At 45.0% G+C, this 17,333-nt stretch overlaps 1 protein-coding gene across 2 annotated transcripts in view; it reads left to right on the plus strand.

The window, feature by feature from the left end:
- slc6a1b (solute carrier family 6 member 1b) overlaps positions 1–5,062 on the plus strand; it is a 43,382-nt gene extending 38,320 nt beyond the window's left edge. For both annotated transcript variants that reach the window (XM_078543415.1, XM_078543416.1), the window contains exons 14-15: positions 1,413–1,580; positions 2,766–5,062. In XM_078543415.1, coding sequence (XP_078399541.1) covers positions 1,413–1,580; positions 2,766–2,870 — 273 coding nt within the window. In that variant the 3' untranslated portion in view covers positions 2,871–5,062. The remainder of the gene's footprint in view (positions 1–1,412; positions 1,581–2,765) is intronic.
- Positions 5,063–17,333: the final 12,271 nt, after the last annotated feature.

Consider the following 17,333-nt stretch of genomic DNA (forward strand, 5'->3'; position numbering starts at 1 on the left):
TAATAAATTTGAGCAATTTGTGGTACTTACTGAAAAATATGATTCATCTGATTTCTCGGTGACAATGTGTGTTTATTGATGTTCTTTTCTTTGATCTATCTACTGATGGCTGTAGTTTGTAACCTCTTTGTCTTTAATCAGTGGTGCCACTTACTTAACATTAGTTATTTCAGTTAACCACTATTAACTTAGATAAACTGTAGGATGTAATAGACATTTTGAAATCTAATGCTGTGTCACATACCAAGCTCTTATTTATATAACTATAGACGTCTTGATAGAGTTTATTAAGTTGTCATACAAATATAACAAATTAAATAATTATAATAATAATCATTACCTCCTTGTCCTCGGTCTCACTTTTCCACCTGGCCTTTGCACTGAGCTACAACCTATGAAGGTTGGCTGCCAGGGTGAGATTTAAGAAAGGTAAAGATACCAATTAATTTAATGATTAAAGCAATGTACATCCGATGGATCTAAAGAGTGTCAGGCTGCACATCAGGGAAAAGAGAAAAAAGGAGAGATTTAGAGAAAAAAGGAAAGAGAAAGAAAGTTGAAGACACAACAATTGGAGAGAGTGTGTAAGAAGCATGCAGAATGAATAGAGGTAAAATTGGTCTTCAGCATGAGCAAATTGACTGCAATCTAAATGAGAATCAGGCAGGATGTAAAATAGGCTGGAGACTTTCTATTGCCTATTTTGTACTCAGGCTGAATTCCAACCTCAGGGAGTGGGAGACAAACACAGCCACACAAAGAAAAGAAACAATTGTTTTTAATTTTTAGTGAATAATATCACAAGAGATCAACAAACATACACCAGTGTTATTTAACATCCAATGTCTAACAATCTTAACACAAATTTCCTCTTAAAAATCAGATTAGCAGTGCATTCATTTCCTTACTCTTACTTGAATGCAAAAGCCCATGCTGACAATCCAGTGCAGGAGTGAGGGAGTGCTATATTGTTAGAGGTGCCTTCTTTGGGTAAGATGTTAAACTGCGGCCCTGTCTGCTCTCTCATGTGGATGCGAAAGATCCCACGGCTCTGTTTCAAAGAAGAGCAGGAGACTTCTTAACAGCGGCCAATATTTATGCCTCGATCAACATCACACAATCCAATTATCTGGTCATTATCACATTGCTGTTTGTGGGAGTTTCCTGTGCACAATTTGGCTGTACATTACAACAGTGACTACACTTCAAAAGTATGTCAGTGGCTATAAAGTGCTTTAGGACACCTTGTAGTCATGAAAAGTGCAAATCTTTTATTTTCCTCCAGGGTTTTGTTGAACTGTGAACAGCACTAACTATACTTCAAAGGAATGCATTGCATGTGAAGTGTTTTGACATGTTTTCGCAAGATACAATATGATACAATATAAATTCTAGAAATTATTTATTTCCAGGGTGTATTTCTCTTCAGTGCAATTCAAATGACACCACTTAAGATGGGGAGCTATGTTTTCCCCAAGTGGGGCCAAGGTGTGGGCTGGTTTATGGCTTTATCATCCATGATGTTGATTCCTGGCTATATGGGCTACTTGTTCCTCACTTCAAAGGGCTCTTTAAAACAGGTAAGTGAGAACAGTTGATAAGCTACATTTGATAAATTTATGGTGACTTAACTCCTGAAATGTGACCAGGATCCAATCAGTTAAATGTGCATCCAGATTGACTGGAAGTACAAATGCAAAATACTGCAGATGCTGGAATTCTGAAATAAAACAGAAAATGCTGGAAATACTCAGCAGGTCGGGCAGCATCTGTGAAGATGGAAACAAACATAATGATTTGGGTTGATGACCTTTCATTGGAATGGGAAAATTATGGGACAATTACTCGCTGGGCTACAAATACTACACAAACATCTATGAATTTTATCTTTGCGGCAATTTATTGTGATATTTATAAAACTTAAACACATTGCTGGCTTCCTTGTACCTGTGTATACCATATCCCCCGAAGCCTCCAAGTCACCCGTATTTAGCATGACTTCCACTTCAGTGATAGGAGAAGGGAATCTAGGAGCACTTTGAATACAATGTAATTCCACATTTTTACAATGGAATCAATGAGGAATATATTTCCCGCCTGGTAAGGATTTTTTTCAGTCAGTCACTTGCACGGTCTTAGAGATTTGATCTTTTATATCTCCATTCATATACATTATCTGATTATGTAAATTATAAGGATGGGGAAAGGGTGTAATTTTGCAATATCTTCATTCACTTGCATATCAGTTGATCCTTCAGTGTGGTCCAAAGTGAATGTGGAGGTGCCTCAGGCCAAGAAAGGTTGATCTTCATGGGTATTTCTGTAACCTCCGAAGCACAACATTCCTGAGGCCGTCAAAGCCAGTTCAGAACGTCAATTTTCATTTGGCTGTATTAAGCAGTTCAGGGCACAATCATAATTTGTCATCTGACTGAATCGAGGTGCAAATGGAATCCAAAATGAATGATATCTCCTGGCAGCTAGGAAGTACGTTCTTCATTTTACTTTGAATTATGCAGTCAGAGAGGTTCATCATGTTCAAAATATTCCATCCAAGTTTTTCTCATAATTTTAAAGATAAAATTGGTGCTATTTTCTTAGAAGAAAGGGTAGCCTTGAATTTTTGTTAGCTAAAGCTCTAAGCTTTTCTAAAAGAACTGTTATTCTTGACTTGAGATTAGTTATTAATATATTCTAGCATATTCATTATTATCTATATTCCAAGCCTTTAAATCTGTTTTTGCTTTTATGTTTTTGGTTTTTAGCGTCTCCGACTTATGACTCAACCAACTGAAGACGTGAAATGCCGAGAGAATGGACCTGAACAACCCGAGCATGGCAACACTCCAAGTGATGAAGCCTATATGTAGATTATTTATTAAATATAAGATACTAACACTGCCCAGAAAATGAATCTTTCACCGGTTGATCGAGACCAAGGACTGTAGTTACATTATTGTGCACCTACCTCCTATCACAAATATGATCAATAGTTGTACAAGGCTATAAACCTTTGTTGATGGACATCAGTAAAACTCTTAACAAAAAAAGTTTCAGATCAAGTTTTGATAATAATGTAATTTTGGCAAAGAACCATCAATAGAGGCAGACTGTTAGCATTTTTTAAACTATAGTTTTCTCTTTCAAAGAGCCAGCACAGGCACGATGGGCCAAATGGCTTCTTTCTGTGCTATAAGACTCTTTGATTTTATGATCAAGTAGGCGTGATTAGAGTCACTGACTTACTTTATACACATCAACTCATTCAGTCTGTCAAGTTTATAGCACTAAGGCCATTAATCAAAATTATGGTTTTGCAATAAAATTACAGAATTTTCTTACCTATTCTTTAATATTCCTGTCACACCTTCCAGGATTCTACTTAATTTTCTTCCTGTAACCCCTACACTCCCATAGTGGATTCTACAACCTGCAGGAATCCTCTGTCCACCTAACGTCCATTCTTCAGCCCTATGTCCATGTATCTACTCCACTTCCTGGTCCATCCAAGTACCATTGTCAGATGCCAATGTGGGGATTCGCTATGCTTCCAGTGAGAGAAAGCAAAGTACTGGTACTAGAAGATAGTATAAATGGAAAGATATTCTTTTCTATATTGTTAATAAAATTTTATAATCTAACTTAGTGACTATTTAAACAGTCCCAAACTTTAACAATGTGATTTGCTGTCTCTTGCTGAAGAGTGAGTAGAAAAAGCACTTAAGGCAGTGGTAGTTGACAGCACATGCAACACAGGCTGCGATAAGGAGCAGAAGTTTAAAGGAAAGACTGGTGACAATGAGGACTGAGAGGCAGTTGTATGCAGCCTGGGATACGAACAAGATGATGATGCATAGGCATGGGAAATGAGATATAGTGCATAGGGTCAGAGGGGGAAAGAGAGGCCTGTAGATTGGAGGTCAGCTTCCTTAATATCACTCACCTGGTTTCCCTAGAATTTTACTCGTAAAATGTTGGAATTTTTCTTCTAATGTCATTTGTTCATTTTTCTGAGCTTCAGTGCTCAACAATCTCTAACCAAATTACCACTTGATCCCGAAGTCAGTTCATTAGCTTTGAAACCCACCTTTGACTAACTAATTCCTCGACTCCACCAAATCCTCATATTCTTCGTTTTCAAGCACCCTATGGTCGAATACAGCCATTATATCTTGGTTAGGTCAGCATTTGAATATATTTAAATATTTGTATGAACATTTTATTCACTCAAACATTACTTTCCGTTTCAGTTAGTATAAAGAAAGTAGTTGCAGCAAATATTTTGGAATTGCTATATTTGAAGATCCCGATCTGGGCATTAACAATGTACTTTATACCCCAGGGAGTGGTAAATGACTATTGATTTCATTATATCATGTAGCATCAGTAGATCAAGGCAGTGCTTCTACAATTTTCTACTTTGAGACAGACATCAGCTTGTGTCTATGGCAGCTACGCAAATGTGACAGGGAAACAGAACCACGGAAGAAAATTTAGTATATTGTACAATGTATTCTAAGTAAAAGCATAGAAAGTACATGTGCATTGACTAAGCATTGGTTGCTTTAAAAAAAACTATTACAACTATATCTGTCAAAATGTTGTTGTATAGCAAGTGTGTAAAAATAAGTATAAATGTCTGCATCTTATTTAATGTAGTTTTGTCAAAAAAATAACAATTCTTCCATCATAGACCTTAACACTGCAATAACTCCTAACACAAACACATAATTAAAGTGTTATTCTTTCAACATCAGCTATGTATTTAATTTGTATAAAATATATTCAATATATAATGAGTCTAGTAAAGAGAGTATTGTTTTGTAGATTTATAAATGTTAAATTGATCAAATGTACAGTTTTCAACGTATATATTAAATGGTGTAGTTAAGTTCTAAATGGTGTTATTGATACCAGGGCATGATTGTCATATATCTGTTGTCAATTTTTTGGAAAGCAAATAAAAACTTTATCTTACACTGTAATTACATGGAGGTATACCTATATCAATGTTAAGGATCTGCTTAGTTTCCTTTCATGGAGCTAAGCAATAAAGTGAAATATTTTCTGCAGCCAATATACTTGAGTCAAAGTCAATATTCAATGCCTTTCCATCACACCTGTGCCAAAGTTGGCATTTGCAGTTCATATATCACAACTGAGAAATGTCAGATACATCTCACCTGAAGCATTTTGCCCAAATCAAAGTGAGAGGCTTAAATTATGTATACAATTGGGTGTCATTGAATGCACAGTCTTTGAGATCAAGCAGCTTTTTGCAAGATTGAGTCATCTTCTTGAAAGCCACTTTTGACAATTTCATTTCTATCCAAATTATTTTGTTATCGATGGCCATTGCACCACCTTGTGAGAGGCTCCGTCATACAGAATAAAAAGACCCCACGTTTAATCCTTCATTTGTACTAAGTTACTCAGTAGCGGTAGCAATGGTAGGTGCAGAGATACAATTTGGGCACAGTGAACTCAAGCAAGGTTGGAGGATAAAATGTACAGTGTACCTAATCCTGATTTTAATTCAGTAATCCTTGCTGAAAAGGGTACACATGTGGATGCTGAATGACAACAAGATCAGGTGCAATGCCCCTCCTGGTTGATTAATCTGTTGACACTCACTATTCTGAATCAAACTTCAAGGGTGGACACTTGAACAAAAAAGTAGGTAGATGGATTGTCCTAATGGGACTGTAACCCTGGAAGGGCAAAAATGGAAAAGCAAATAAATTTATTGAAATTAAGAGCTACTGTCTTGATATTGTCTGAAGTAAGGACATTGTAACATGATAAGATGGTGGACTTTTTATCCATATCCAGTTATCCAAGCTCACTATTTATTTAAGCTGTTTACTGGACCTGTCAGTGTGTCTTGCACATACAGTCATTTGACTACACTGGATATTGGTGTCCATGCTGAACTACTGTAATTTCTTCCCCTATCCAAACATGCATTGTTCCCACCCAACTTAAATGGTGATGAACAATAAAACAACTAATGGGAGGAGAAGGATCCACAAATATCCCGATACTGAATGATGGGGGAGCCCAGCACATCAGTAAAAAAGACAAAGCTGAAGCATATGCAGCTATCTTCAGCCAGAAATACCAAGTGGATGATTCATCTCCTCCTGAGATCCCCAGCATCACAGTCTTCAGCCAATTCAATTCACCCAACATGATATCTGTGCTGAAGGCACTGGATATTTCAAAGGCTCTGGGCCTTGACAACATTCCAATTATAGTTTTGAAGACTTGTGCTCCAGAATTAGCCGTGCCCCTAGCCAGGGTGTTGCAATACAGTTTCAACACTGGCATTGTGGTAATGTGGAAAATTGCCCAGGTATGTACTGCTCACAAAAAGCATGGCAAATCCAACCCAGCCAATTACTGCCCCATCAGTCTACTCTCAATCATCAGCAAAGTGATGGCAAGTGTCGTTGACAGTGCTATCAAGCGGCACTTACTCAGCAATAACCTACTCACCCATGCTTCCCTTGGGTTCCTCCAAGACCACTCAGATCCTAACCTTATTACAGACTTGGCCCAAACATGAACAAAAGAGCTGAACTCAAGAGATGAGGTGAGAGTGACTTCACTTGACAGCAAGGCAGCATTTGACTGAGTGTGGCGTCAAGGACCCCCAGTGAAACTGAAGTCAATGGGAATCAGGGGCAGCTTTCGCCACTGGTTGGAGTCAAAACTAACACAAAGGAAGATGATTGTGGCTGTTGAAGTTCAATTCATCTAAGTTCCAAGACATCAATGCAGGAGTTGCCCAAGGTAGTGTCCTAGACCCAACCATCTTCAACTGCTTCATCAATGACCTTCCATCATGAGGTCAGAAGTGGGGATGTTCATTGATGAGTGCACAATGTTCAGCACCATTCATGACTCCTCAGATACTGAAGTAGCCCATGTCCATATGCAGCAAGACTTGGACAACGTTCAGTCTTGGGGTGATAAGTGGCATGTTACACTTGCGCCAAATAAGTGCCAGGCTAGGACCATCTCCAATAAGAGAGAATCCAACCATCTCCCCTTAACATTCAATGGCATTACCATCACTGAATCCCCCCTATCAACATCCAGGGGTTACCATTGACCAGAAACTGAATTGGACTAGCCATATAAATACTGCAGCTACAAGAGCAGGTCAGAGACTGGGAGTTCTGTGGCAAGTAACTCACCTCCTGTCTCCCCAAAGCCTGTCCACCATTCAACAAGGCACAAGTCAGGAGTGTGATGGAATATTCTCCCTTTGCCTAGATGAATGCAGCTCTAATAACAGTCAAGAAACTCGACACCATCCAGAACAAAGCAGCCCGTTACATTGGCACCCCATCCACCGCCTTAAACACTCATTCCTTCCCACACCGACACACAGTGGCAGCAGTGTGTACCACCTACAAGATGTACTGCAGCAACTCATCAAGGCTTCTTTGACAGCACCTTCCAAATCCATGACCACCACCATCTAGAAGAGCAAGGGCAGCAGATGCATGGGAATACCACCATCTGCAAGTTCCCTTAAAAAAACACTCACCACCCTGACTTGGAACAATATCTCGTTCCCTCACTGTCGTTGGGTCAAAATCCTGGAACCCCCTTCCTAACAGCACTGTGGGTGTTTATACAACACATGTGCTGCAGTGATTCAAGAAGGCAGCTCCCCACTGTCTTCTCAAGGGCAATTAGGAATGGGCAATAAATACTGGCCTTGCCAGTGATGCCTACTTCATGTGAAAGATTTTTTTAAAAATAACTTGAATAACCAGGGCACAAAGCTGAAATGTCTTTTTTTGGTACTGAAATTATATAAGTAATAGTAAATTTACATTAATACTGTTGGGCCCCTGCTTCTAATTATCACCTTGAGTCCAACTAATCTAAAAGTCCAACAATGTTTTCAGGATATAGTGTTGAAAGGGGTAATGAAACTAAGCAGTTAACCTAATAATCTGATTCCTTGGTGTACCAGTGACAAAATGTGATACTGCCTTCCATGTCTCACACACTTGGGTTTCATGTAAGGCATTGTATTCACACCTCAGGATGTCCCAAAATATTTTAGAGCCAATGAAGTACTTTTTGATTGTAGCCATTGTTTCCATGTAGGAAACATGGCAGCCCCTTTGCACCAAGTGCTACTCTGGTGGTTATAAGTACTTGCTTAACATCTTATGGTTTATGTAACAAAGAAAGAAAACTACTTGCATTTATATAGCACCTTTCAGCTTTCAACACCCCCAGATGTCTCAAAGCACTTTACAGCAAATGAATAATTTTGAAATCTAGTCACTGTTATAATGTAGGAAATGTGGCAGCCAATTTGCATTCAGCAAGGTCCCAAAGATAACAATGTAATAATATCCAAATAATCTGTTTTGTGATCATGATTGGCCAGAACACTGGGGATAACTTCCCGGATCCTCTTTGAAATAGTGCCATGGGATCTTTTACATCCACCTGAGAAGTTCAACGTCTCATCCAAAAGAAGGTACCAAAGTGCAGCACTCCCACGAGCACTTGAAAGTCAATTATTTTAAGTAGCAGATGTTTTACAGCTACGATCCAGAATCAAATGTTTTGTTTGAACAAAGAAGTTCCATTCCATATTTTTGTATTTAAAAGGTAGTGTTGGCCAAGGGCTGCAGCCAAACTACAGACACAGGCAAAAGCAACTTTTGACCTGAAGTAACCTGATTCCAGTCACTGGCCTGAGCTGGCTGGAACTGGTTTGAAGTAGCTGAGTTTCTTGGAAAACAAAGGGAATGTGAAAATACACAAGTCCTTATTTAGGAAAGGAGTAATGAGGTAATGCTACCTAAGTCCTTGGGACAGAGCCAATGAGAAGATGCCACAGACTAGGCAAGCAAGCCTAAACCAACGGGAGCGAGACAGCACAGCTTGAAGAGATAAGATTCAGTATAAGAATGGAGAATTTTGGGCGTGGAGGCAGCGAGAACTCCGGAGAACAACCATCGCGGAAGCGGAAGAACTTATGTCAGCAACGTAGAGACACAAGAGAGAGAGAACGGAATGCCTGGCCAGCATCAGCTCTCCTTTTCAGGTATTAGCTTTTATATTCTGTGACCACTCAGGCAGTGTCAGAGAAACCTAGTGGCTGTGCGTTTAGATCCTAGTTTGGGTATAAGACTGTATAACCTGGTGCAAACTGCATGTCTATATCTAACCAGATGTATAAGCTATACGTATATGATCTAACAACGTGAATAAAGTGAATTTAGATTTAAGAGAGAATTGACTCTTCTCCTCTTTGTACTAAGCCAATAACCGTTACCGGTGACCTCCGGCAACAGTAGCATCAGTTACCCACTTTTCCTCCGATTTATTTTTCTCTTGGTATGATTTATTTTGACTGGTCTGATGCAGTGCAAAGATCTTAGAGTGATGGAGATCTTTATTGGGAACCAAACTGTAACAGTAAAAGTTGAGAACAATCTAAGCAGTTTTGTGAAGCTTAAAAGACAGGTCAGACAGGGTGTGTTTTCTCCCCAGATGTATTCAATTCTTAGAGAGATTGAAGACCTTCTTGGATTATTAGTTGGAGGTTACAGCTTTAATAATATAAGGTACGCCAATGACACTGTTCTTACTGCCAACTCTGAAGAGAAACTGTAAAAGATTTTGGATAGAGTAGTGAGTGAATGTGAAAAAAAAGGGCTGAGTGTAAATTGTAAGAAAATAAATGTCTATTCGTGTCCAAAAAGAAAGCCATAGCAGAATGTAAGATCACAGTGAAGAATGAAAAGGTCACACAGTAGATAACTTCTGCTACCGAGAAAGTATGTTAACATTAGACAGAAAGTGCCACCAAGAAGTAAGATGAAGGATTGGAATGGCCAAAGATGCATTTCAAAAAATGTAAACATTATGATCAACTCAGAGTTAACCTTAGAACAAAGCTCAGAATCCTGGAGTGCTACATCACACCCATTTTGACATACTGAAGTGAGTGTTGGACCATCAGTGAAGCAATGCAGAGAAGAATTGATGCTGCAGAGTTGTAATTTTTGAAGTGAATAATGAAAATATCCTTGGACAGTCACACTATCATTGAAGAGGTGCTAGCAAAATCTGAGACCAAAAGAGCTCTGGAAGATCAGGAAGAGACAGTTTGGAATTTCTTGGGCAGGTAATAAGAAATCATGATTTAGAGATGCTGATGGGGATGATTGATGGTAAAAGAGATCAAGATAGGCAAAAAACAATCTTTCTAAAGAGCCTTGCAAACTGGATGAATGTACCGCCAACAAAGATGATCCACACCTCCAGGGCAAGATTAACACAGAGGTCCATGATCACCAGTGCCTGCTTAGGGCATGGTACCTGAAGAGAGTGAGAGGTGGAGTGCAAAGATCTGTTTTTATCAGCTTGTTGATCCAAACTGGTTCATTATCTATCACTATTTATAATTACACTGAGGTGAAATTGTACACCCTGCAGAAACCCAGCCTCAACTCTGAGTTCAACAACTTAGGTCATTACCTCTGCTTCCATCTTCTTGGAAGGCAGTTGTTGGTCATGGTTCTGTTGTACAACAGCAACAAAAACAACAACTTACATTCATATAGTCCCTTTAACGCAATAAAACATTCCAAAGTGTTTCACAGGAATGTTATAAAGCAAAATTAGACACCAAGCCACAAAAAGCGATATTAGAAATTCAAAATCAAAGAGGTAGTTTTTGAGGGGTATCTTAAAGGAAGAAGGAGAGGGAGAGGGGTGGAGAGGTTAGGAAAATTATTCCAGAGTTTAGGGCCAAGGGAACAGAAGACACGGTCACCAATTGTGGAGCAATTAAATTCAAGGGTGCTCAAGAGGCCAGAATTGGATGAGGGCAGATATAGCTCAGTTGTGGGGTTGGAGGAGATTACAGAAATAGGAAGAGGGGAGCCCATGGAGGGATTTGAACACAAGGATGAGAATTTTAAAACCAGGGTGTTGTTTAACTAAGAATCAATGTAGTCAGGAACACAGGGATGAAAGTTAAATGGGACTTGATGCAAGTAAGGACTCGGCCAGCATGGTTTTGGATGACCTTAAGCATGTGGGAATATAACCATTTACACCTCCCCTGGACCAATCTTTTGTTTATTTACTTATCCCATTACCTTCCCCTTTTCCCTGTATCATTATCCCTGTTGTCATTCCTGCCTCCACCATATCGCAGGCCTTCTCCTTTGGTCTCTCACCCTATCCCATCAAGCCCTTTGTTTGCCCTGTATTTCCTTAAAAGTTGTTAAATCTCTAACACTTTCCAGTTCTCATTAAATATTAACTCACTTTCTTTTGCCACAAATGCTGCCTGACCTGCTGAGTGTTTCCAGCATTTTCTATTTTTTTTATCGGTGAAACAATACAACTGGCACTCTATTGAATAAATGAATACAGATATTGTGGTAAAGAGTTGATGGATGAGGGCTCTGGAGGTTAACTTGGATAGCCCTCGGCACATGAGGACTGGGACGTGCGAATAAGTCTGGCTCATTCATTGCAATGCAGACAAGGCATGCAGACAAGGCATGTTGTCTGCTCATTTTCATGATTGCCGTGTGCAGCCAGTGCTCCTCACACTATTCATTGGCTGCACGCACCATCAAAGTGTTCAACATCATGAGTGGCTGGCACTACTCGCACTTTACATTCATATATTTTGCCACAATATAACACACTTAGCACTGTAGCAAGTCTTGCGCCCACACTGGCAGCCTACATGCACTGGCAGCTATTCAATGACAGCCACATCACTCAAATATATTGCACAACACTTACTGATACACTTCCCTCTTTATTGCAAGAGGAGGTGGTGTACAGAAAAGGGAGCAGGAACTAATGGGAGGGGTAGTGATGTGTCTGTATGTTTTAACTCCCAAGAAGACTGTGCTGGCCATTGTGAGAAGGACTATTGCTGAGGCCATAGCCACCTAAGGAGCTAAAGTGACTGAAGTTGAGGGTATCCGCACATACCTAATCCTCCTTCTCTCCTCCCACTTCTCCCTCATCTTTCCATCTATTTTGACTTACAAACTGCAAATGACGTAAGCTTGCACTTCTTACTTCTTCCTCTCCCCTCACCACAGCTCTTCTTCTCCTTTTCATTTCAGATACTCAAGCACTAGAGCTTGCCCAAGCAGTGGAAGGAGAGTCAAAAGGAAGTGAAGATTAAGAGACACCATTACCTTGATTTCACAGTGACAACCATCCACCCAGAGACTGGCACTGTGTATAATTTGGAGGATAGGATAGAGGCAGGATTTGCACACGTTGCAACACTGGGCACAAGTGTGCTGGAGCCAGAGCTAAGGTAAAGGATAGTATGGGTGCCAGCCAGCTGGAGATCACACAGAAATGCCTCCTCCTTCTTCTAGCAGTTTGTTCTGTCCTGTGTGAGCTGGAGAATGGGATTAGAAAATGACGACACTGGCCTAAAATCAGCACTGGTTAATGCCAATGCTCTGCCTGCTCTGCAAGCTGTCATCCAGAATTTATTCCACTCTCCCCACCCCTGCACCGACCCCCCTCCCCCACCCCACCACCACCGATGGCAGCAATGTGTATCATGTAGGGGATGCACTGCAGCAATTCACCCAGGCTCCTTCGACAGTACCTTCCAAACCCACGACCACTACCTCCTAAAAGGACATAGGAGGCAGGTGCATGGGAACACCATCACCTGCAGGCTCCCCTTCAAGCCACTCACTATCCTGACTTGGAAATAGATTCCTTCACTGTCGTTGGGTCAAAATCCTAGAACTCCCTCCCTAACAGCACTGTGGGCGTTCCTACACCACATAGACTGCAGCGGTTCAAGGAGGCAGCTCACCACCACCTTCTCAAGGGCAACTAGGAATGGGCAGTAAAAATGCTGGCCTAGCCAATGATACCCACATCCCATGAACAAATGGATAAAAAAAGACTATTGAAATGAAACATGTTGGCTACGAAATACAATGAGCGTTGGTTTTCAAAAAAAGGCCAAGTACTGTAAAATAATACTGTGAACTGCCACAGCATGTGTGCATCAGCAGATGTCCAATCTCAAATCAATATGAAACATAATGTAGTTAGATCATCAATTTTCACTTTTATATAAGTAAAAAGAGGTAAATGAGGGCTTAATATGTGAAAGCATTGTTATTGTAAAGCTAAAAACAGCATTCACACTAAAATAGTTAAAAGTTATAGGAAGATAATATCAAATATTTGACTTTGCACAGTAACAGTCTTACAAATTGTTGAGAAGTTTAAGATGTTTAGTCATCAGCAGCTGTTAGCATGGTTGGCAAGTGATAATATCTCATTTCTAAAGGGTAACTAATTTCCTTCTTTCACAGAAACAGAGAGGAATTAATTTTAAATTATGATCATATGATGGTCTGCATTCACCCTGAACAAATAGTGTCCCCCTGCCCCTCCTCCACACCACATGATTGGTTTGGGCTGTGCTGAGAGGGCAGAATTCTCATCATTGTGCTGAATAAAACTAGAATTCTGTGGCTGATAGGGGCCCCCATGTGGAAAAGATCTAACCTGAGCCAGTTACCTTGCTGGGGATGGGAACTATTTAATCGCCCAGCAATACAGCGATGACCATAGTCTCTTCCTTAACAGTATAAATGATGCTCCACATAACTCAGCAAGACAAGTGGGTACACATTGAAGTTTCGTGTCCTGAAACTCTTATAAAATGTTTATGTGCAAGACGTTTACCTGATGCACACTATGAAATGTATTAAAGCAGCAGGGTAAAGCTAACCTCGCTTGAATCTGTTTAAGGGACTGCTCAATGCCAAAGATGGGATACAGGCAGATTGAAAAAAGGCTTCATTGACAAACTTGGCCACGCTTGCTATGTGTGTCATATCTGAGAGGTACATCTCCAGGAGGTGTTCCTGTTTGTGTAGGTTTGGGTTTCTTGGGCTGTGGTTCTTTTTCTGAAGCCTGCCCATGGGTCTAAAGGCGAAGGTAACTCCTGGGGTTTGCGACAGTGAGCGGGGGTGGGGGGCAGTGAGCGGGGGTGGGGGGGCAGTGAGCGGGGGTGGGGGGGCAGTGAACGAGGGTGGGGGGGCAGTGAGCAGGGGTGGGGGGGCAGTGAGCGCGGGTGGGGGGGCAGTAAGCTGGTGGGGGGTCAGTGAGCGGGGTGGGGGTCAGTGAGCGGGGTGGGGGTCAGTGAGCGGGGTGGGGGTCAGTGAGCGGGGTGGGGGGCAGTGAGCGGGGTGGGGGGCAGTGAGCGGGGTGGGGGGCAGTGAACGGGGGTGGGGGAGCGGTGAGCGGGGTGGGGAGCATTGAACAGGTGGATTTGGGGGAGTGAGCAGGTCGGGGGCAGTGAGTGGGAGGGGGGTGCAGAGAGTGGGGTGGGGGAGCGGTGAGCGGGATAGGGGCCATTGAACAGGTGGATTTGGGGCAGAGCGTGGGGTGGGGGGTCAGTGAGCAGGTGGGGGGCAGAGAGTGGGGTGGGGGGGCAGTGAATGGGGTGGGGGGTCAGTGAGCAGGTGGGGGGCAGAGAGTGGGGTGGGGGGGCAGTGAATGGGGTGGGGGGTCAGTGAGCAGGTGGGGGGCAGAGAGTGGGGTGGGGGGGCAGTGAATGGGGTGGGGGAGTAGTGAGCAGGTGGGGGGCAGAGAGTGGGGTGGGGGGCAGTGAGCGAGGGTGGTGCGGGCAGAGGGGGGGCAGTGAGCGTGGTTGGTGCGGGGGGCAGTGAGCGTGGTTGGTGCAGGGGGGGCAGTGAATGGAGTTGGTGTGGGGGGGGCAGTGAGCGGGGTTGGTGTGGGGGGGGCAGTGAGCGGGGTTGGTGCGGGGGAGCAGTGAGCGGGGTTGGTGCGGGGGGGGCAGTGAGTGGGGTTGGAGCGGGGGGGGCAGTGAGCGGGGTGGTGCGGGGAGGGGGGGGCAGTGAGCGGGGTGGTGCGGGGAGGGGGGTGCAGTGAGTGGGGTTGGTGCGGGGATGGGGGGGTAGTGAGTGGGGTTGGTGTGGGGGGGCAGTGAGTGGGGTTGCTGCGGGGGGGGCAGTGAGCGGGGTGGGGGGGCAGTGAGCGCAGGTGGGGGGGCAGTGAGCAGGGTGGGGGTCAGTGAGCGGGGTGGAGGTCAGTGAGCGGGGTGGGGGTCAGTGAGCAGGTGGGGGGCAGAGAGTGGGGTGGGGGGGCAGTGAATGGGGTGGGGGGTCAGTGAGCAGGTGGGGGGCAGAGAGTGGGGTGGGGGGGCAGTGAATGGGGTGGGGGGGTAGTGAGCAGGTGGGGGGCAGAGAGTGGGGTGGGGGGCAGTGAGCGGGGGTGGTGCGGGTGGAGGGGGGCAGTGAGCGTGGTTGGTGCGGGGGGGGCAGTGAGTGGGGTTGGTGCGGGGGGGCAGTGAATGGGGTTGGTGCGGGAGGGGCAGTGAGCGGGGTTGGTGCGGCGGGGGGCAGTGAGCGGGGGGGGGGTCAGTGAGCGGGGGGGGGGGGGGTCAGTGAGCTGGGGTGGGGGGGGGCAGTGAGCGGTGGGGGGGGGGGCAGTGAGCCGGGGGTGGGGGGTGGGGGGGGGGCAGTGAGCGGGGTTGGGGGGGGGGGGTAGTGAGCGGGGTGGGGGGGGGGCGGTGAGCGGGGGGGTGGGGGGGGCAGTGAGCGGGGGGGGGGGGGTGAGCGGGGGGGGGGGGGGGTGCAGTAAGCCGGGGTGGGGGGGAGGGGCAGTGAGCCGGGGGGGAGGGGCAGTGAGCCGGGGGGGGGGGCAGTGAGCCGGGGGATGGGGAGGGGCGGTGAGCGGGGGGGGGGGGGTGTGGGTAGTGAGCGGTGGGGGGGGGGGCAGTGAGCGGTGGGGGGGGGGGCAGTGAGCGGTGGGGGGGGGGCAGTGAGCCGGGGGGGGGGGCAGTGAGCGGGGGGCGGGGGGTGGTCAGTGAGCCGGGGGGGGGTGTGGGTAGTGAGCGGGGGGGTTGGTGTGTGTCAGTGGGGGGGGGTGGGTGGGGTGTGTGTGTGTGCTGTGGGCGGGGGTGTTGCTCTCCCTCTGGACATTGGGCTGGCCTCCCCGGCCGGCGCTGCTGTTTCCAGCCGCCCAGTTGTTTTTCACTAACCAGCCCCCGGCTCCATTCCCCATTCCCGCTCCTCCCGCCCGCTTCCTCTGTTGTGGTGGCAACGAGAACCTGAAGTGAGAAGTTTGAAGAAGATCAGGACCAGAATCTCGCGCAAAGTCTGAGAGCACATCTGGGTAAGAAGGGAAAACCCTGGCTCCATATTCACGGGCTGGGAGGTTGAGAGATGAATGTAACGGGGCAGCTGTGCTGGGTCCGGGTCGCCCACCCCCTTCAGCCTCTGGCTAACCTGAAGCTCTGGCTGTTTGATGGTGGGTGTTTCTGACACTAACAGTAAGGCCAGAGTGGGAGCCGCGGCGCCCCCCAGCACATGTGGGCAAGGTGGGCGCCGGAGAGACCGGCCGAGACCCCCCAGTCCCCACTCAACTTGTAGGGTCGCGACTTTCGAGTCTTGGATCAGCAGCAGCCGGGTAGAGAACTGGGACAGAACAAGGAATGTAGCCCAGAAAGGTCAGTCCGGTCACACTGCCTTCACCGGGACTGTCAATTCTAGTTGTAGAATCAATCTCACATATTAACTAAAAGCAATGTTATCTCCAGGATTAAAGAGTAAAATATTGGCCTTTGAAAAAAAAAAGTACACTTTCCTCAGAATGAAAGAGCAACATTTAATATTGAGCTTTTAGCTTTTTGTTTTTATTTAATATTGAGTGTCTGTCCCGGGGTGTGGGGGCGGGGGGGATATGACTGGACTGGCACACTGGGATTTGAAAGGGGGAGGGGGTGTAAACAGCCGACCACATTTCCCCTCCCTCCCTCCCGCAGTGATGCTGCCTCTGGATGTCTTTGTTGTTCCAAAGTAATTGTCGAGAGAGCCCAGTAGGAAGAAGCGTGTTTCACAGTGGGCTGCTGCTGCTATGGACTGCACTGCCTGAAAGGGTGCGGGAAGCGGCCTCAAAGGGAATTTTCCAAAATTAGAAAAAGATCAGGGGGAAGTTCTTTCAAATGGGGTGACCCAGACACGATGGGCCGAATGTTCTCCTCCTGTGCAGTACGTTCCTGTGACCTGCTGGTGCCCAATCTCCTCCCTCACGCGACCTGTGAACGCAAATACATCCCAGAAATAAGCTCGCAAGCATTGTGTGTCAGATACGGTTGAAAACTATTCAGTGTCTGCAGGTGTTTGAGGAGAAATGAAGTAATTTACCCTGTAGCGTTCCACAACTGACTTGTGGCATGCTGGAGTGAATGAAGCATTTAAGACACTTGTCATGTTATCTGCCAGATTGTCCAGTCAGTGCCA

Source organism: Cetorhinus maximus, chromosome 6, assembly GCF_964194155.1.
Source record: "Cetorhinus maximus chromosome 6, sCetMax3.hap1.1, whole genome shotgun sequence".
Lineage (NCBI taxonomy): Eukaryota > Metazoa > Chordata > Chondrichthyes > Lamniformes > Cetorhinidae > Cetorhinus > Cetorhinus maximus.